Below are 22425 nucleotides of genomic sequence, written 5' to 3' on the forward strand. Positions count from 1 at the left end.
CAATAAGATAGCATATATACCTTGTTATTATCTTGTACCTATGATTGTTGATCAGTTAGGTAGCATGTTAATTAACTACCAATACACTGCTTAAAACTATAATTGTTCAGAATGTGTAGGTTTACTAGTTAAAAAGAAAATACATGAAATGTAATTGTTCAATAATGTGTAATGTGTAATTGTTCAATAATTCAAAGTGTTGTATTTAAAAAATAAAAATATCTGATCATATAAAATGTGTTGTGTTTATATTACTTTTACAAATAAAAATATGTGATAATAAAAAAACAAAGCGAAACTAACAAATGTCAAATCATATTTTTCGCCGAGATGGCCAGTCAATTTGAATAACGTTATTGTGTGTTCTACGTAATGATGCAGTTTTACATTATCACGTAACGACGTCATCACGCAATGACATCACAACGTCATTTAGCAACTTTTAGCAACAAATCGACCTGCCTCTAGCAACTTCCCCTGAAAATTTGTTGGCAACACTGCCTGTATGTATACGTGTGTGTGTGTTTTCTCATTATACCCCCTTAAAACCCCAAGAAACTCTCATCCCATTTCCTGGTATTTTAATGAGATCCTTCCATCCCACTTTCCTGGTATTCTAAAGAGAGCCTTCCATCCCGCTTTCCTGGTATTTTAATAAGAGCCTTCCATCCCGCTGTCCTGGTATTCTAATAAGAGTTTTCCATCTCACTTTCCTGGTATTCTAATAGAGGCCTTCCATCCCACTGTCCTTGTATTCTAATAAGAGCCTTCTATCCTGTTTTCCTGGTATTCTAATAAGAGTATTCCATCTCGCTGTCCTGGTATTCTAATGAGAGCCTTCTGTCCTGCTGTCCTGGTATTCTAATAAGAGCCTTCCATCCTGCTGTCCTGGTATTCTATTAAGAGCCTTCTGTCCTGCTGTCCTGGTATTCTAATAAGAGCCTTCTATCCTGGTATTCTATTAAGAGCCTTCTGTCCTGGTATTCTAATAAGAGCCTTCTGTCCTGGTATTCTAATAAGAGTTTTCTATCCTGCTGTCCTGGTATTCTAATAAGAGCCTTCTGTCCTGCTGTCCTGGTATTCTAATAAGAGCCTTCTATCCTGGTATTCTATTAAGAGCCTTCTGTCCTGGTATTCTAATAAGAGCCTTCTGTCCTGGTATTCTATTAAGAGCCTTCTGTCCTGCTGTCCTGGTATTCTAATAAGAGCCTTCTATCCTGGTATTCTATTAAGAGCCTTCTGTCCTGGTATTCTAATAAGAGCCTTCTGTCCTGGTATTCTAATAAGAGTTTTCTATCCTGCTGTCCTGGTATTCTATTAAGAGCCTTCCATCCTGCTGTCCTGGTATTCTAATAAGAGCCTTCCATCCTGCTGTCCTGGTATTCTATTAAGACCCTTCTGTCCTGCTGTCCTGGTATTCTAATAAGAGCCTTCCATCCTGCTGTCCTGGTATTCTATTAAGAGCCTTCCGTCCTGCTGTCCTGGTATTCTAATAAGAGCCTTCCATCCTGCTGTCCTGGTAATCTATTAAGAGCCTTCTGTCCTGCTGTCCTGGTATTCTAATAAGAGCCTTCCATCCTGCTGTCCTGGTAATCTATTAAGAGCCTTCCATCCTGCTGTCCTGGTATTCTATTAAGAGCCTTCCGTCCTGCTGTCCTGGTATTCTATTAAGAGCCTTCCATCCTGCTGTCCTGGTATTCTATTAAGAGCCTTCTGTCCTGCTGTCCTGGTATTCTAATAAGAGCCTTCCATCCTGCTGTCCTGGTATTCTAATGACAGCCTGCCTGTCTTTCTGTGATTGCTGCCATTGTTATGCAAATGAGAGTGCCGCACACAAAGAGAACGAGAGAGGAAATTGACCTTTTCTCCGCCAATCGTAAAAGTGCTGCATGCGCTCTCCCTATCTCTCTCCATCTGTCCTTTTATCTCTTGATCCTTTCTTTATAAGCCTCACACAATTGCTGTGACAATCGGCTCATCTGGAAAACCTACAATTAGGTACACCTCGTCATCTCATCTGCCCGCTATCTATCTAATACGTTCTCTCTCAGCACCTGGTTAAGGTCTGCTATATTCTCTCCCCTAATCTGTTATCCTGTATTTGGGTAAGGTAGTTATGCATTTGGAGGCTCTCCTTTGTGTGGAGAATAATGTTAGTTTAAACACTCTTAGTGTGGTGAATTTATTGGAGATTTGAGGTGTTTCCGTCTCTCTCTTTATGCTCCACCAGCCGTTCAAAGAGAGATCCATATGCTCTCACACATAGTATTAATCTTTTAGTTAAAACCCCTTTATCTTAATCTATATGCAGTTAACAATCTCCAGTTAACATTCCATGTTGTTTCTCAAGCTAGAACACTTACACACAGTGGATAGATCAGTTCTGTGGTGTACGAGGTTGAGTGAGGCGATAGGTGGCCAGTTCTCTCATTAAAAGCATGTGTTAATGAAGTGCTGTTAAAAACACAAAACTCCTGGATCCATTTTACACTCTGCTGCTCTCACACCAGGCAGAAGATAAATAGGCAATCTGCAATTCTGCTCACCGCAAATAAACTGGGTCTGGACACTGAGCATCACACACACAGATACAAACATCAGCCTACACAAATAGAGAACACCTCTCTTTCCCAGTCACACCACACAAATACACACAACATTTTGTTCATTTAGCAGACACACTTATCCAGAGCAAGTAGGGTTAAGCACCTTGCTCAAGTGCACAGCAGCAGATTTTTCACCTAGTCACCTCGGGGATTTGAACCAGTGACCTTTTGGTTACCGGCCCAACATTCTTAACTGCTAGGCTACTTGCCACCCTCACACACACATACCATTTCTTTACCAGTGCTGCAGTCTCCTTGAGTGTCTGTTTTCCCATCCCTGCTGAGTGCCATTATATAGTCCTGATCGTCAGAGCTCTTTGTTTCTGTCAGGTGTTTGTTTACTGGCTCTGTTACAAAAGCTACAGCTGTATTACCGCTCTGAGTTAAAAACTGGACATACACATTGACCCCAGAAGCATACAGACAACCGTGGCTCTTTAGAAGATATGAATGTTGAAAGCCTTGAAAACAGCCCGATAAAAGGGCTACGTACAACTTATCTTCGACCGAGTGGTATTCCTTCATTCTGTGGGTTTGAAGTGTCTCTATCTTTACGCATCTTAATGAATGTCTCTTTATTTTGGCTGAATGCAAAGTGTTTCTGTAAGGTCTTAAGAACAGGGCTTCATTTAACACAGCAGAGAGGCGATACTCCAGAGAGTTGATACTCCAATGGAGAGAGGTAAAATGTGGCAAAATGACCGTGTGTGTTTGCAGGAGGGCTTTACGTGCGCGTGTCTGGCATGTGATTCAGTCTCAAGACGTGGTCAATGGGGTCTATTGTGTGGGATCAGAGTGACTGAGGGAGGGAGAGGTAAACAGACAGACAGAGGGGAGTGTGTGTGTGGTTTGGTGTTAACCCCCTGGGATCTTGTCATGCTAATTCTCCATGGCAGGAGTCCAGATGAAGACTTCAGAAAGCAGAGGAATTATAGACCAATAGGATAATGAATGAAGGACTGGACTAGTCAACTGAACAGGGAAGTTTTCTCAAGGGTTTCACAGCAGTCAGAGCTGGGAACCACAATGAAAACACTCATCCCATTATATATGTAGTTAGGGAAGCTCTTTACTTTTGCACACAACTTTATTCAAGAACATTCTTTCTTGTATTTTCCTCAAACGTTGAGCTCCCCAGTTGTATCACAGTAGTCTGTCTGTCTGTCTGTCTGTCTGTCTGTCTGTCTGTCTGTCTGTCTGTCTGTCTGTCTGTCTGTCAGTTAGTTTGTCCATTCGTCTGTCAATCTCACACATACACACATGTGTCTGTCTATCTGTTAGGTCAGGGGGATGGGCTGTTAGCTGTCAGACCTCTATTTTGGTACGGATCAATCCCACAGAGCCTTTCATCTGTCCCTTTCGATAGAGCAGTCACATGACACACACACTTCTCTGCAGGACAGCCTCAAAATCAGATGCTCGCCCTGCAGTCGATACACACACACCCTCTGGCCTAGTCTCTGGTGGCAGTGTCCTGTCTGACAGCCACATTAGTCTAAGGGATCAAAGTGAAAGGGAATTGGATTTTCCTCTGCTGGGGGGTGAGGATAGGCATTTATCAGTGTGTGTGTGTGTGTGTGTGTGTGTGTGTGTGTGTGTGTGTGTGTGGTTTTTTGTGTGGCATTTATCTCAGTGAGATAGTGATTTCATTTAAGGTGATGTATCACCGTCTTTACCCAGTATAGAGCTGTAGGGCTCCCCAGTGATGTTACTGACCTTCCCTGACAACCCATCTCCCCTTTCCACCCCCTCTCCCTCCTTCCCCTTCCCCTCTCCCTCCATCTCCCCCTTCCACCCCCTCTCCCTCCTTCCCCTCTCCCTCCACCTTCCTCTTCCACCTCCACTCTCCCTCCTCTCCCTCCTCCCCTCTCCCTCCTCTCCTTCCCCTTCCTCCCCCTCTCCTTCCCCCTGTCTTCCTCCTCTCCCTCTTCCCCTCTCACTCCTCCCCCTCTCCCTCCTCACCTACCTCTCACTTATTTTATTCTGTATTTCTCTCCCCTGCCCTTCTCCCCTGACAACCATATTCTCCCCCATACCCTCTCCACTCTCACCCCAATCTCACCCTTCTCCCTCCTCTTTCAATCTTCACCTGTCTTTCCTCACCTCTCTTACCCTGTCTCACACCTCCCCCACATCTCCTCCTCTTTCTTCCCCATCTCTCACCTTCCTTGTTCAACCCACTTCCTCCTCCCGTCCTTTCCTCCCTCTCTCTCTCTCTTTCTCTCTCGAATCCCATCTCCCTCCATCTCCTCCATCCTCCTTTCCTCCCTCTCCCTTCATCTCCTCCATCCTCCTTTCCTCCCTCTCCTTCCATTTCCTCCCTCCTCCAATCTTCCCTCTCCTCCCTCCTCCTTTCCTCCCTCTTCTTCCCTCTTCCTCCCCCTCCTCCCTCTCTCTCCTCCCATCTCCCTCCGTCTCCTCTCTCCTCCTTTCCTCCCTCTCCTTCCATCTCCCTCCCTCTCCTACCTCATTATCTCTGCCCGGTTCTTCCCAGCATCTTTGATTGGAGAAATGTTGCCTATTCATCACTATTGACACAGTAGTATAGTAGTATTGGCTGTGTTTACAAACTGTACCACACACACACACAGGGACACTTAACATCTCCTTCCAGTGTGTGTGTGTGCATGCGTGCGTGCGTGCGTGCGTGCGTGCGTGCGTGCGTGCGTGTGTGTGTGTGTGTGTGTGTGTGTGTGTGTGTGTGTGTGTGTGTGTGTGTGTGAGAGAGAGATTGGAACCACATTCCCTTCTCTGGCTATAGGAGGTGTCGTCTGTGGGGGGCCATGTAAAGAAACAGGGACTACTGTGTGGGCACTTTGTTAATAATTTGTTTTCCACCAGGTGCCGGGCGGGGAATCAGACCTGTCAATCAATCACACAACACACACAGGTGTTCAATACACCCCCCCCCATCCATTTACCCCAAAAAGCTGATCAGTATTCATGAGATCTCAAGAGACAGCCTTCTGCACACAGACACACATCACACACACACACACACACACACACACACACACACACACACACACACACACACACACACACACACACACACACACACACACACACACACACACACACCCTTGTGGATTGGCACATAGTAATTATCTTCTGGTGTTTATGGAAGGCCCTGATTAGAAGCTGTCACTGTGAATGGTGACGACATGCCATGCTGTACCCCAGAGAGAGAGAGAAAGAGAGGTGGGAGAGAGAGAGAGGGAGAGAGGAGAGAGGAGAGAGAGAGAAAGAGAGGGAGAGAGGTGGGAGAGAGGAGAGAGAGAGAGGGAGGGGAGATAGGTGGGAGAGAGGGAGAAAGACTAAATGAGATTGGTCTCCACTGTGACTATTTACTTCTCCTCTCTTCCCATCTATGTGGAGTGTTGTTCTGTTCTGTGTTGTTCTGTATTTTCCTGTGTCCTCAGATAAGCCAGTATATATGTTTTGTGTTCTGTGTTGTTCTTTATTTTTCTGTGTCCTCAGATAAGCCAGTATATATGTATAGTGTTCTGTGTTGTTCTGTATTTGTCTGTGTCCTCAAATAAGCCAGTATATACTGGCTTATCTGTGTCCTCAGATAAGCCAGTATATATGTACTGTGTTCTGTGTTGTTCTGTATTGTTCTGTGTCCTCAGATAAGTCAGTATATATGTTTTGTGTTCTGTATTGTTCTGTGTCCTCAGATAAGCCAGTATATATGTATTGTGTTCTATGTTGTTCTGTATTTGTCTGTGTCCTCAGATAAGCCAGTATATATTTATTGTGTTCTGTGATGTTCTGTATTTGTCTGTGTCCTCAGATAATCCAGTATATATGTACTGTGTTCTGTGTTGTTCTGTGTCCTCAGATAAGCCAGTATATATGTTTTGTGTTCTGTGTTGTTCTGTATTGTTCTGTGTCCTCAGATAAGCCAGTACAGTGGGGGGGAAAAGTATTTGATCCCCTGCTGATTTTGTACGTTTGCCCACTTACAAAGAAATTATCAGTCTATAATTTTAATGGTAGGTTTATTTGAACAGTGAGAGACAGAATAACAACAAAAATATCCAGAAAAACGCATGTCAAAAATGTTATAAAATGATTTGTATTTTAATGAGGGAAATAAGTATTTGACCCCTCTGCAAAACATGACTTAGTACTTAGTGGCAAAACCCTTGTTGGCAATCACAGAGGTCAGACATTTCTTGTAGTTGGCCACCAGGTTTGCACACATCTCAGGATGGATTTTGTCCCACTCCTCTTTGCAGATCTTCTCCAAGTCATTAAGGTTTCGAGGCTGACGTTTGGCAACTCGAACCTTCAGCTCCCTCCACAGATTTTCTATGGGATTAAGGTCTGGAGACTGGCTAGGCCACTCCAGGACCTTAATGTGCTTCTTCTTGAGCCACTCCTTTGTTGCCTTGGCCGTGTGTTTTGGGTCATTGTCATGCTGGAATACCCATCCACGACCCATTTTCAATGCCCTGGCTGAGGGAAGGATGTTCTCACCCAAGATTTGACGGTACATGGCCCCGTCCATCGTCCCTTTGATGTGGTGAAGTTGTCCTGTCCCCTTAGCAGAAAAACACCACCAAAGCATAATGTTTCCACCTCCATGTTTGACGGTGGAGATGGTGTTCTTGGGGTCATAGGCAGCATTCCTCCTCCTCCAAACACGGCGAGTTGAGTTGATGCCAATGAGCTCCATTTTGGTCTCATCTGACCACAACACTTTCACCAGTTGTCCTCTGAATCATTCAGATGTTCATTGGCAAACTTCAGACGGGCATGTATATGTATTCTTGAGCAGGGGGACCTTGCGGGCGCTGCAGGATTTCAGTCCTTCACGGCGTAGTGTGTTACCAATTGTTTTCTTGGTGACTATGGTCCCAGCTGCCTTGAGATCATTGACAAGATCCTCCCATGTAGTTCTGGGCTGATTCCTCACCGTTCTCATGATCATTGCAACCCCACGAGGTGAGATCTTGCATGGAGCCCCAGGCCGAGGGATATTGACAGTTCTTTTGTGTTTCTTCCATTTGCGAATAATAGCACCAAATGTTGTCACCTTCTCACCAAGCTGCTTGGCGATGGTCTTGTAGCCGATTCCAGCCTTGTGTAGGTCTACAATCTTGTCCCTGACATCCTTGGAGAGCTCTTTGGTCTTGGCCATGGTGGAGAGTTTGGAATCTGATTGATTGATTGATTGCTTCTGTGGACAGGTGTCTTTTTTACAGGTAACAAGCTGCGGTTAGGAGCACTCCCTTTAAGAGTGTGCTCCTAATCTCAGCTCGTTACCTGTATAAAAGACACCTGGGAGCCAGAAATCTTTCTGATTGAGAGGGGGTCAAATACTTATTTCCCTCATTAAAATGCAAATCAATTTATAACATTTTTGACATGCGTTTTTCTGGATATTTTTGTTGTTATTCTGTCTCTCACTGTTCAAATAAACCTACCATTAAAATTATAGACTGATCCTTTCTTTATCAGTGGGCAAACGTACAAAATCAGCAGGGGATCAAATACTTTTCCCCCCCACTGTATATATGTTTTGTGTTCTGTATTGTTCTGTGTCCTCAGATAAGCCAGTATATATGTATTGTGTTCTGTGTTGTTCTGTATTGTTCTGTGTCCTCAGATAAGCCAGTATATATGTTTTGTGTTCTGTATTGTTCTGTGTCCTCAGATAAGCCAGTATATATGTTTTGTGTTCTGTATCGTTCTGTGTCCTCAGATAAGCCAGTATATATGTTTTGTGTTCTGTATTGTTCTGTGTCCTCAGATAAGCCAGTATATATGTATTGTGTTCTGTGTTGTTCTGTATTGTTCTGTGTCCTCAGATAAGCCAGTATATATGTATTGTGTTCTGTGCATTAATGTGAATGTGTTGTTCTTTCTCTTCTCAGGTAAGCCAGTGATGATCATCACAGAATTTATGGAGAATGGATCCCTGGATACCTTCCTGAAGGTTAGTTGGGGTTTTAGACTGGGTTTCTGAATAAGCACTTTGTGACATCTGCTGATCTAAAAAGTGCTTTATAAATACTTTTTATTGATTTTATTGAGTTTGTTCTGCACACACACACACACACACCCATACACACACACGCACGCACGCACGCACACACACACACACACACACACACACACACACACACACACACACACACACACACACACACACACACACACACACACACACACACACACACACACACACACACACACACACACACACATACACACACACACTACCCACTTAGTCATTCTGCCTGTATATTAAGACAGTCTGCATCTTGAGCTGCTCCATAGTGTTTGAAGATCTCTCCTGATTGAAACAGGGATGGAAAGTAAAACAAATTGATTGTAGAGAAACTACTAGTTCCTCATTCAGTTCAGAGTCTTTTCAGTTCTGAAAGAACACCACTCAACCCCACTGGCCTCACTCCTACTGAATGATTTCACAATAACATCTGTGGAGGACAGATTCACTCACAAACCCAGACACACTGCGTCAGTAATGTTTAGAGTTGCCCTTGGTATATATAGCTGAACCAGCAGATGACCCTGAGTGTTATGTCCACCTTCCCACTCCTATATCCATCCACTAGACCGTAATCCTGTTATAGCTAGCTTACGTTATCTCACAGCAATATCAGCCCACGTCATCTCCAATTCTACCACACACACACACACACACACACACACACACACACACACACACACACACACACGCAAAGGCATGCATACACACACACACACACACACACACCGGTTCTCTCTCATTCTCAGAGCAATATCCATCCACACTACCGGTCAAAAGTTTTAGAACACCTACTCATTCAAGGGATTTTCTTTATTTTTACTTTTTTCAACATTGTAGAATAATAGTGAAGACATCACAACTATGAAATAACACATATGGAATCATGTAGTAACCAGAAAAGTGGAAAACAAATCAAAATATATGTTATATTTAAGATTCTTCAATAGCCACTCTTTGACTTGATGACAGCTTTGCACACCCGTGGCATTCTCTCAACCAGCTTCATGAGGTAGTCACCTGGAATGCATTTCAATTAACAGGTGTGCCTTCTTAAAGGTACATTTGTGGAATTTCATTCCTTCTTAACCACGTTGTCCGATTTCAAAAAGGTTTTACGGTAATTCAACACATCAGGTAATTCAACACATCAGGTATCCACGTCCTGTCAGAATCTGTCTCAGGGTTTTGCCTGCCAAATGAGTTCTGTTATACTCACAGACACCATTCAAACAGTTTTAGAAACTTTAGGGTGTTTTCTACCCATATATAATAAGTATATGCATATTCTAGTTACTGGGTAGGATTAGTAACTAGATTAAATCGGGTTCGTTTTTTTATCCAGCCGTGAAAATACTGCCCCCTAGCCCCAACAGGTTAATGCCTTTCAGCCAATAATTTGTGTTGTGATAAGGTGGGGGGGTATACCAAAGCCCTATTTTGTAAAAGACCAAGTCCATATTATGGCAAGAACAGCTCAAATAAACAAAGAGAAACGACAGTCCATCATTACTTTAAGACATGAAGGCCAGTCAATACGGAACATTTCAAGAACTTTGATAGTTTCTTCAAGCGCAGTCGCAAAAACCATCAAGCTCTATGATGAAACTGGCTCTCATGAGGACCGCCACAGGAAAGGAAGACCCAGAGTTACCCTTGCTGCACAGGATAAGAGTTACCAGCCTCAGAAATTGCAGCCCAATTGCAGCCTGGAGGTGTCTTATACACCTCCAGGCTGTGTAAGGGCTATTTTACCAAGAAAGAGAATGATGGAGTGCTGCATCAGATGACCTGGCCTCCACAATCCCCGGACCTCAACCAAATTGAGATGGTTTGTGGTGAGTCGGACCGTAGAGTGAAGGAAAAGCAGCCAACATGTGGCAAGTCCTTCAAGCTGGTTGAGAGAATGCCAAGAGTGTGCAAAGCTGTCATTAAGGCAAAGGGTGGCTACTTTGAAGAATCTCAAATATAAAATATATTTTGATTTGTTTAACACTTTTTTGGTTACTACATGATTCCATATGTGTTATTTTATAGTTTTGATGCCTTCATTATTATTCTACAATGTAGAAAATAGTACAAATAATGAAAACCCTTTGATGAGTAGGTGTTGTAAAACTATGGACTGGTAGTGTATCTCCTCTACTGGTGTTTCAGCAGCTGTGGAGTAAGTTAATTAGGTCTTGTTTTGTGAAATGCTGATTGATTGCTCTGTCTCTCTAACCCACAGACTCCCTCCTTTAACAATCTCTCCTCATAGCACTTCCAGTAAGGGATATGAGAGAGAAGGGGGGAGTGGGGGTTGGAGAGTGGAAGGGTGGGAGACAGAGGGAGGAGAAAGAAATGGGGTGAGAGAGAGAGAGGGAGAGAGGGGTGAAAGTGAAATAGAATGAAAGACAGAGAGAGAGAGAGGGGTGAAAGTGAGAGAGAGAGAGAGAGAGAGCGAGAGAGAGAGAAAGAGAGAGAGAGATGCATTGTTTTTGTGACCAGTGCTTCTTCATTGATCTGGGGTCTAATGAAACCCGTGTAACTCTGTGTTTAGCCTATTACCCATAAAACTGATCTCAGAATGATATTGGCTTTTTATGACAGTCATTATGCTCACTACCCAGATCAAACATCGCCAACGTGTGTGTGTGTGCGTGTGCGTGTGTGTGTGTGTGTGTGTGTGTGTGTGTGTGTGTTTGAGAGAGCAGTCTTCTTTCTCTTCCCTGTCAGTTTTCATCATCAATTAGCCAGATTATCGTGGAGGGGAATGGGCTCCACTTAAAGAGAACTGTATCTGTATTGCGGTAATGAGAGTGGTAACAGTGGTGATCTGTTCTCAGTGATACAGCCTGCTGTATATTAGTAGAGGAACTGTGGAGAAGGATTTATGAGATAGAGTCAGGCTGGGGGTGTTATTCACAGAGCAGGACTGCTTTGGTGGTAACACAATGTGCATATGTGTGTTCAATGAAATTCAAGCCAATTCAATAAACTTTATTGTTCCCCAAGGGTATATTGTTGCTGGGCTGATGGTGACAACACCGACAGAACATACAACAGCTAACATCTCTCTCTCTCTCTCTCTCTCTCTCTCTCTCTCTCTCTCCATTTCTCCCCCACCCCTCCCTCTCTCTGTATCTCCCTCTCCCTCTTTCCAATAGAAACAAGACGGTCAGTTCACAGTGATCCAGCTGGTGGGCATGCTGCGTGGCATCGCGTCGGGCATGAAGTACCTGTCTGACATGAGCTACGTTCACCGAGACCTGGCCGCCCGCAACATCCTGGTCAACAGCAACCTGGTGTGTAAGGTGTCTGACTTCGGCCTGTCACGAGTACTGGAGGACGACCCTGAGGCAGCATACACCACACAGGTAAGACAGACACACACCTTTATACCACATGGGTAAGACAGACACACATCATTATGCCACACGGGTAAGACAGACACTCACCTTTATACCACATGGGTAAGACAGACACTCACCCTTATAACACACGGGTAAGACAGACACACACCATTATGCCACACGGGTAAGACAGACACACACCATTATGCCACGCGGGTAAGACAGACACACACCATTATACCACATGGGTAAGACAGACACTCACCCTTATACCACATGGGTAAGACAGACACTCACCCTTATAACACACGGGTAAGATAGACACTCACCCTTATACCACATTGGTAAGACAGACACACATCATTATGCCACATGGGTAAGACAGACACTCACCCTTATACCACATGGGTAAGACAGACATACATCATTATGCCACACGGGTAAGACAGACACTCACCCTTATACCACATGGGTAAGACAGACACACACCCTTATACCACACGGGTAAGACAGACACTCACCCTTATACCACATGGGTAAGACAGACATACATCATTATGCCACACGGGTAAGACAGACACTCACCCTTATACCACATGGGTAAGACAGACACACACCCTTATACCACACGGGTAAGACAGACACACACCATTATGTCACATGGGTAAGACAGATACACACCATTATGCCACATGGGTAAGACAGACACACACCCTTGTCCCACAAGGGTAAGACAGACACACCCTTACACCACACGGGTAAGACAGACACACACCCTTATACCACACGGGTAAGACAGACACACACCTTTATACCACACGAGTAAGACAGACACACACCTTTATACCACACGGGTAAGAGAACCGAGAATGTGTTATGTGAAGGATTATTGCATTTAAATCCTTGTTTTTGAAAGGCTCATACATGATGGTGCAATTGGAATTTGCTTAGACAGTAAATATTTGTATTAATGTTAAAGTGAGGCCTGTTTCTGGTGCATGTATTTCATGATACTTGTTTGCTACAACACCTTGCTACAAGTGGCAACTTTGTTTCAAAGTTTCATCACTTCATTGTAAAGAGACACCGTTACTGTGAAAACAGTAAAATCAAATCAAATTTGATTTGTCACATGCTCCGAATAGAACACCTTACAGTGAAATGCTTACTTACAAGGCCTTAATCAGCCATGCAGGTTTAAAATATATAATAATAATAATTAAAGAGCAGCAGTAAAATAACAGTAACGAGGCTGTATACAGGGGGTACCGGGACAGAGTCAATGTGGAGGCTGTATACAGGGGGTACCGGTACAGAGTCAATGTGGAGGCTGTATACAGTGGGTACCGGGACAGAGTCAATGTGGAGGCTGTATACAGGGGGTACCGGTACAGAGTCAATGTGGAGGCTATATACAGGGGGTACCGGGACAGAGTCAATGTGGAGGCTGTATACAGGGGGTACCGGTACAGAGTCAATGTGGAGGCTGTATACAGTGGGTACCGGGACAGAGTCAATGTGGAGGCTGTATACAGGGGGTACCGGTACAGAGTCAATGTGGAGACTATATACAGGGGGTACCGGTACAGAGTCAATGTGGAGGCTGTATACAGGGGGTACCGGTACAGAGTCAATGTGGAGGCTATATACAGGGGGTACCGGTACAGAGTCAATGTGGGGGCCGTATACAGGGGGTACCGGTACAGAGTCAATGTGGAGGCTATATACAGGGGGTACCGGTACAGAGTCAATGTGGAGGCTATATACAGGGGGTACCGGTACAGAGTCAATGTGGAGGCTATATACAGGGGGTACCGGTACAGAGTCAATGTGGAGGCTATATACAGTGGGTACCGGGACAGAGTCAATGTGGAGGCTATATACAGGGGGTACCGGGACAGAGTCAATGTGGAGGCTATATACAGGGGGTGCCGGGACAGAGTCAATGTGCGGGGGCACCGGTTAGTTGAGGTAATTGAGGTAATATGTACATGTAAGTAAAGTGACTATGCATAGATTATAAACAGAGAGTAGCAGCAGCGTAAAAGGGGGTGGGGGGGACAATGCAAATAGTCTGGGTAGCCATTTGATTAGCTCTTCAGGAGTCTTATGGCTTGGGGGTAGAAGTTGTTAAGAAGCTTTTTTAACCGAGACTTGGCGCTAAGGTAGCGCTTGCCTTGCGGTTTCAGAGAGAACAGTCTATGAATTGGGTGGCTGGAGTTTAACCTCTATGGGCTAGGTGGGACGCTTCCTTCCCACCTACTCAACAGCCAGTTGAATCCTGTGGCGCGTTATTCAAATACCTTAGATATGATATTACTTCAATTTTTCTAAAATATGACTATTTTACAGCATTTTAAAGATAAGACTCTCGTTAATCTAACCACACTGTCCGATTTCAAAAAGGCTTTACAACTTAAGCAAAACATTAGATTATGTCAGCAGAGTACCCAGCCAGAAATAATCAGACACCCATTTTTCAAGCTAGCATATAATGTCACATAAACCCAAACCACAGCTAAATGTAGCACTAACCTTTGATGATCTTCATCAGATGACAACCCTAGGACATTATGTTATACAATGCATGCATGTTTTGTTCAATCAAGTTCATATTTATATCAAAAACCAGCTTTTTACATTAGCATGTGACTAGCATGTGACTAGCATTCCCACCGAACACTGCCGGTGATTTACTAAATTACTCACGATAAACGTTCACAAAAAGCATAACAATTCTTTTAAGAATTATAGATACAGAACTCCTCTATGCACTCGATATGTCCGATTTTAAAATAGCTTTTCGGTGAAAGCACATTTTGCAATATTCTCAGTAGATAGCCCGGCATCACAGGGCTAGCTATTTAGACACCCAGCAAGTTTAGCACTCATCAAAGTCAGATTTACTATAAGAAAAATGTTATTATCTTTGTTGTCTTCGTCAGAATGCACTCCCAGGACTTCTACTTCAATAACAAATGTCGGTTTGGTCCAAAATAATCCATCGTTATATCCAAACAGCGGCGTTTTGTTCGTGCGTTCTAGACACTATCCTAAAGGGTAAATAAGGGTGGCGAGCATGGCGCAATTCGTGACAAAAGAATTCTAAATATTCCATTACCGTACTTCGAAGCATGTCAACCGCTGTTTAAAATCCATTTTTATGCCATTTTTCTCATAAAAAAGCGATAATATTCCGACCGGGAATCTGCGTTTAGATAAACAGACAAAGGAAAAGAAAGCATTCGGTCGAAGCGGGCACGCGCCTAAGCCCATAGTACTCTGAGTGGCCACTTGCCAAAAGCGATAAAGTGTTTCAGCCAGAGCCTGCCTCGATATCGTTCAGCTTTTTCCCGGGCTCTGAGACCCTATGGAAGCCGTAGGAAGTGTCACGTTATTGCACAGATCCTGAGTCTTCAATAAAAAGAGCCAAGATGAAACACTACTTCTCAGACAGGCCACTTCCTGCTTGAAATCTTCTCAGGTTTTGGCCTGCCATAGGAGTTCTGTTATACTCACAGACACCATTCAAACAGTTTTAGAAACTTTAGTGTGTTTTCTATCCAAAGCCAATAATTATATGCATATTCTAGTTACTGGGCAGGAGTAGTATCCAGATTAAATCGGGTACGTTTTTTATCCAGCCGTGTCAATACTGCCCCCTAGCCCTAACAGGTTAAAGTTGAAGCTCTCAACCTGCTCCACTGCAGCCCCGTTGATGAGAATGGGGGTGTGCTCGGTCCTCTTTTTCCTGTAGTCCACAATCACCTCCTTTGTCTTGATCAGGTTGAGGGAGAGGTTGTTGTCCTTGCACCACACAGCCAGGTCTCTGACCTCTTCCCTATAGGCTGTCTCATTGTTGTTGGTGATCAGGCCTACCACTGTTGTGTCATCTGCAAACTTAATGATGGCGTTGGAGTCATGCCTGGCCATGCAGTCATGAGTGAACAGGGATTACAGGAGGGGACTGAGCACGCACCCCTGGGGACCCCCGTGTTGAGGATCAGCGTGGCAGATGTGTTGTTACCTACCCTTACCTACCCTTACCTGGGTACGGGCCATCAGGAAATCCAGGATCCAGTTGCAGAGGGAGGTGTTTAGTCCCAGGGTCCTTAATCTCAACTGTGCATCTCGTGTTCAAAAAGAAAGGAAGATCATTCATTAAAATGCCTTTATTTGTATTGCATGTTTAATGGCAACAAAGTTTAAAAACTCTGACGCATTTCGGCTGCAAGGCCTTCGTCAGAGAATACACTATTTGATCTGAATGCCTGGTCTTCAGTCAGCTGTTCTACAACGTAATATTCTAAAACTGGCTAGTTTTGTCTTGTCTCATGTCGGCTGTTGTATCTGATCTGTGCTTAACAGTGCCCATTGTCTTCCTACTGGGATAATTGCAGGTTTCGCAAAGAAAAAGCTTTTATTTTCTTACCTCTCTCTCTCAACCCTTCACCCCACGCTCCTCTCACCCGATTAGTCCATTGTCCCTTCCTTTACCCCCTGGAGATGAAGAGAGAGAGCTCGTTCTAATGCCCCATGCCAGATCAACCCCTTTACCCCCTTGGCACTTCCAGAAGATATAAAAGGACTGGATAGGTATAATCCGTTCAGATCTACAAAAAAGCATAGCGGGCAAGGGGTTAGAGGTTGGAATTGGACATATGTATCTTCCTAACTACCCAGCACTCTCCACTCCAGGTGCTAAAAGACCTGCTGGTTTCAAGGTTGCGCCTAACAAGTCCTAATTATTCTAACGAGTTATTAGGCTTAACGAGACATAATGAGTGGTGGGATTAATGTGAATCTGGCTCAGGGTTAGTGGAGAGGAATAAAGTAGCTTGTTGGAGCTGTCAAACTCCTGCCCTATAGGACCTCTAAGACTTGAAGAAGAGGAGAGAGGATGAACCTGTCCAAATATGAACATGGGAATTAAAAACTAACGAGAAGAGAGTGGAGGAACCTGTCCAAATATGAAAATGTGAATTAAAAAGTAACGAGAAGACAGTGGAGAAACTGGTCCAAATGTGAAAATGTGAATTAAAAAGTAACAAGGAGAGAGTGGAATTAAAAGGTTGTGTAATTAAAAAGGTAAAAAAAAAAGCCAGCAGCAAATATGAAGACATTTCATAATCACTGTGCTGTAATGGGGAAAGATAGAAAGCTAGCTAGTAGCCGTTGAGAAGATGTTGAGAAGCTAGTAGCCACTGAGAACATTTTACATGCTATAAATAATGCATTATATTATAACATACAACACAGACATAGCCTTATAACTAATCCTACGTGTAACCCCATTCACTGAGCATTATACACAGGCTGTAAATGGCATAATAAGCAGTGCTGCACTGCATGGTGCCTCATATGATATGCTCACACAAAGACACTTCTCCATCAGTATTCACAGGGAAGTGTTAGAGATGTTTCTTTAATGGAACATTAGCATAGATAGCCCTGGGAGAAGTGTTTCACCTACATCTACATCTACACACACACACACACACACACACACACACACACACACACACACACACACACACACACACACACACACACACACACACACACACACACACACACACACACACACACATAGACCTACAGACGATAGAGAGGAGAGGGAGGTTTAGTAGGAGAGAGAGAAGGAGAGTAAGAGTGAAGCGAGATTAGGAAGAGATGGAGCGAGAGAGAAGGGAGGGATAGAGTTAGAGATAAGAGAGATAAGAGGGAAGGAGTTAGAGAGAGAGACCCACGAAGAATTGGAAAACAAATCAAACATTGATAAACTCCCATATGTGTTAGGTGAAATACCGCAGTGTGAAATCACAGCAGCAAGATATACAGTGCATTCGGAAAGTATTCAAATCCCTTGACTTTTTCTACATTTTATTACGTTACAGCCTTATTCTAAAATGTATTAAATTACATTTTTTCCTCATCAATCTTCACACAATACCCTATAATGACAAAGCAAAATTGAGCTCAGGTGCATCCTGTTTCCATTGATTATCCTTGAGATGTTTCTACAACTTGATTGGAGTCCACCTGTGGTAAATTCAATTCATGGACATGATTTGGAAAGGCACACACCTGTCTTTGTAAGGTCCTACAGATGACAGTGCATGTCAGAGCAAAAACCAAGCCATGAGGTCGAAGGAATTGTCCATAGAGCTCCGAGACAGGATTGTGTCGAGGCACAGATCTGTGGATGGGTACCAAAAATGTCCGCAACATTGAAGGTCTCCAAGATCATAGTGACCTCCATCATTCATAAATGGAAGAAGTTTCGAATCACCAAGACTCTTCCTAGAGCTGGCCGCCCGGCCAGACTGATCAACCATCTCTGTAGCACTCCACCAATCAGGCCTTTATGGTAGAATGGCCAGATGGAAGCCACTCCTCAGTAAAAGGCACATGACAACCCGCTTGGACTTTGCTAAAAGGCACCTAAAGGACTCTCAGACCATGAAAAACAAGATTCTCTGGTCTGATGAAACCAAGTTTGAACTCCTTGGCCTGAATGCCATGCATCACATCTGGATGAAACCTGGCAGACTAGTCAGGATCGAGGGAAATATGAACAAAGCAAAGTACAGAGAGATCCTTAAAGAAAACTTTCTCCAGAGTGCTCAGGACTTCAGAATGGTGCGAAGGTGCACCTTCCAACAGGACAACGACCCTAAGCACACAGCCAAGACAACGCAGGAGTGGCTTCTGGACAAGTCTCTGAATGTCTTTGAGTGGCCCAGCCAGGACTTGAACCCGATCTAAGATCTCTGGAGAGACCTGAAAATAGCTGTGCAACGACACTCCTCATCCAACCTGACAGAGCTTGAGAGGATCTGCAGAGAAGAATGGGATAAAATTCCCAAATACATGTGTGCCAAGCTTGTAGCATCATTCTCAAGAAGACTTGAGGCTGTAATCACTGCCAAATTAGCTTCAACAAAGTAATGAGTAAAGGGTCTGAATACTGAATACTGGGTGAGGGAGGGAGGGAGGGAGGGAGGGAGGGAGGGAGGGAGGGAGGGAGGGAGGGAGGGAGGGAGGGAGGGAGGGAGGGAGGAGGGAGGGAGGGAGGGATGACAGAAAATTAGAGAGAGAGGGGGGGAGTGAGTGAGGGATAGAGTTAGAGAGAAAGCAAGAGAGAGAGTAAAAGTGGAGCGAGATGAAGAAGAGAGGAGAGAGGGAGAGATGTACTGTAGATAGAGGCTGCTCACTTTGTCTCTTTCATTTGACTTTGACTAGTAAGCTGGGACTATAGGAGTGCAGTAGTAGAATGTTAAAACACTGGTGTGATCCGTGTAGGGTTAGGGTTAGTAGGAGTGCAGCATTAGCAGCATTTTAAAATACTGGTGTGATCTGCATAGGGAGCCAAACAGGCATTATACACAGTCCCCTTTTAAAAGCCTGTTTTCTGCTGAAACTACTCAATATGAAGATTTTCTTAAAATGTTCAGAAATGTTGGTAAATAAGCTTTTATTGATTAAACAGAGATTGGTTTGTTTTTTCACTATCTATTCATGGCATGAGGTTGTTCAATGACAGACGTGGTTTCATCACTTGATGGTTTCATTTTAGAGAGACAAGTAGTTATGTCTTTTTTGCTAAACGATAGACAGTACCGGTCAACAGTTTTAGAACACCTACTCATTCAAGGGTTTTTCTTTATTTTCACAAATTTCTACATTGTATAATAATAGTGAAGACATCACAACTATGGAATAACACATGGAATTATGTTGTAACCAAAAAAGTCAAAATCAAAATATACACTGCTCAAAAAAATAAAGGGAACACAAACAACACAATGTAACTACAAGTCTATCACACTTCTGTGAAATCAAACTGTCCACTTAGGAAGCAACACTGATTGACCATACATTTCACATGCTGTTGTGCAAATGGAATTGACAACAGGGGGAAATTATAGGCAATTAGCAAGACACCCCCAATAAAGGAGTGGTTCGGCAGGTGGTGACCACAGACCACTTCTCAGTTCCTATGCTTCCTGGCTGATGTTTTGGTCACTTTTGAATGCTGGCGGTGCTTTCACTCTAGTGGTAGCATGAGACGGAGTCTACAACCCACACAAGTGGCTCAGGTAGTGCAGCTCATCCAGGATGGCACATCAATGCGAGCTGTGGCAAGAAGGTTTGCTGTGTCTGGCAGCGTAGTGTCCAGAGCATGGAGGCGCTACCAGGAGACGTGGAGGAGGCCGTAGGAGGGCAACAACCCAGCAGCAGGACCGCTACCTCCGCCTTTGTGCAAGGAGGAGCAGGAGGAGCACTGCCAGAGCCCTGCAAAATAACCTCCAGCAGGCCACAAATGTGCATGTGTCTGCTCAAACGGTCAGAAACAGACTCCATGAGGGTGGTATGACGTCCACAGGTGGGGGTTGTGCTTACAGCCCAACACCGTGCAGGATGTTTGGCATTTGCCAGAGAACACCAAGATTGGCAAATTCGCCACTGGCGCCCTGTGCTCTTCACAGATGAAAGCAGGTTCACACTGAGCACGTGACAGACGTGACAGAGTCTGGAGACGCCGTGGAGAATGTTCTGTTGCCTGCAACATCCTCCAGCATGACCGGTTTGGCGGTGGGTCAGTCATGGTGTGGGGTGGCATTTTTTGGGGGGGCCACACAGCCCTCCATGTGCTCGCCAGAGGTAGCCTGACTGCCATTAGGTACCGAGATGAGATCCTCAGACAACATGTGAGACCATATGCTGGTGCGGTTGGCCCTGGGTTCCTCCTAATGCAAGACAATGCTAGACCTCATGTGGCTGGAGTGTGTCAGCAGTTCCTACAAGAGGAAGGCATTGATGCAATGGACTGGCCTGCCCGTTCCCCAGACCTGAATCCAATTGAGCACATCTGGGACATCATGTCTCGCTCCATCCACCAACGCCACGTTGCACCACAGACTGTCCAGGAGTTGGCAGATGCTTTAGTCCAGGTCTGGGAGGAGATCCCTCAGGAGACCATCCGCCACCTCATCAGGAGCATGCCCAGGCATTGTAGGGAGGTCATACAGGCACGTGGAGGCCACACACACTACTGAGCCTCATTGTGACTTGTTTTAAGGACAGTACATCAAAGTTGGATCAGCCTGTAGTGTGGTTTTCCACTTTAATTTTGAGTGTGACTCCAAATCCAGACCTCCATGGGTTGATAAATTGGATTTCCATTGATTATTTTTGTGTGATTTTGTTGTCAGCACATTCAACTATGTAAAGAAAAAAGTATTTAATAAGATTATTTCATTAATTCAGATCTAGGATGTGTTATTCTAGTGTTCCCTTAATTTTTTTGAGCAGTATATTTTATATTTGAGATTCGTCAAAGTTGCCAACCTTTGCCTTGATGACAGCTTTGAACACTGTTGGCATTCTCTCAACCAGCTTCATAAACTGGTCACCTGAAATGTATTTCAAATAATGGGTGTGCCTTGTTAAAAGTTAATTTGTGGAATTTCGTTCCTTCTTAATGCCTTTGAGCCAATCAGTTGTGATGTGACATACGGAAGATAGCCCTATTTTGCAAAATACCAAGTCTATATTATCGCAAGAACAGCTCAAATAAGCAAAGATAAACGACAGTCCATCATTACTTTAAGACATGAAGGTCAGTCAATCCGGAACATTTCAAGAGCTTTGAAAGTTTTTTCAAGTGCAGTTGCAAGCGCTATGATGAAACTGGCTCTCATGAGGACCGCCACAGGAAAGGAAGACCCAGCGTTACCTCTGCTGCAGAAGATCAGTTCATTAGAGTTAACTGCACCTCAGATTGCAGCCCAAATAAATGCTTCACAGAGTTCAAGTAACAGACACATCTCACTTGATTGGTATGTGATTCCATGTGTTATTTCATAGTGTTGATGTCTTCACTATTATTCTACAATGTAGAAAATAGTAAAAATAAAGAAAAACCCTTGAATGAGTAGGTGTGTCCAAACTTTTGACTGGTACTGTAGATTCTCTTATCGAGAGTGACTTACAGTTAATGTATTAATCTTAAAATAGCTTGGTGAGACAACCACATATCACAGTCAAATGTACAGAATACGAACATTACATTCCAGCTACAATGCATAATATATATATATATATATATATATGCATTCAGCAACAACAAAAACATTTTAATACACAGCTAAAATGTATTAATAAAAAATCTAATATTTTACACATACATGAAGGTACCCATAAGCAAAAAATTGTCAGATATAGCTTTGGAAATAAACTCTTCATATACACTTATTTTATCTTTATTTTCCCTGTGAACAACAAAGTAAAAAAAGGCTTGTGAAAGATGAGTGAAAAGGGAGAGATGGAGGAAGGAAGTCAAAGCACTACTGCGTTCTCTCTGTTGGTGTGTGAATAGAAAGAGATGCTCTGTGTTTGAGGGTTTTAATCAATAAAAAGTATGAGGTAGAACCGTAAGACTACTCTGTTGTGTGTT

General features: G+C 43.8%; 1 protein-coding gene across 4 annotated transcripts in view; it reads left to right on the forward strand.

Annotated features, from left to right (window-relative positions):
• LOC106569453 (ephrin type-A receptor 3-like) overlaps positions 1–22425 on the forward strand; it is a 242004-nt gene that overhangs the window by 215078 nt on the left and 4501 nt on the right. For all 4 annotated transcript variants that reach the window (XM_045694299.1, XM_045694300.1, XM_045694301.1 and 1 more), the window contains 2 exons: positions 8492–8553; positions 11778–11987. In XM_045694299.1, coding sequence (XP_045550255.1) covers positions 8492–8553; positions 11778–11987 — 272 coding nt within the window. The remainder of the gene's footprint in view (positions 1–8491; positions 8554–11777; positions 11988–22425) is intronic.

The sequence above is a fragment of the Salmo salar genome, chromosome ssa14, assembly GCF_905237065.1.
Source record: "Salmo salar chromosome ssa14, Ssal_v3.1, whole genome shotgun sequence".
In the NCBI taxonomy this organism is placed as follows: Eukaryota; Metazoa; Chordata; class Actinopteri; order Salmoniformes; family Salmonidae; genus Salmo; species Salmo salar.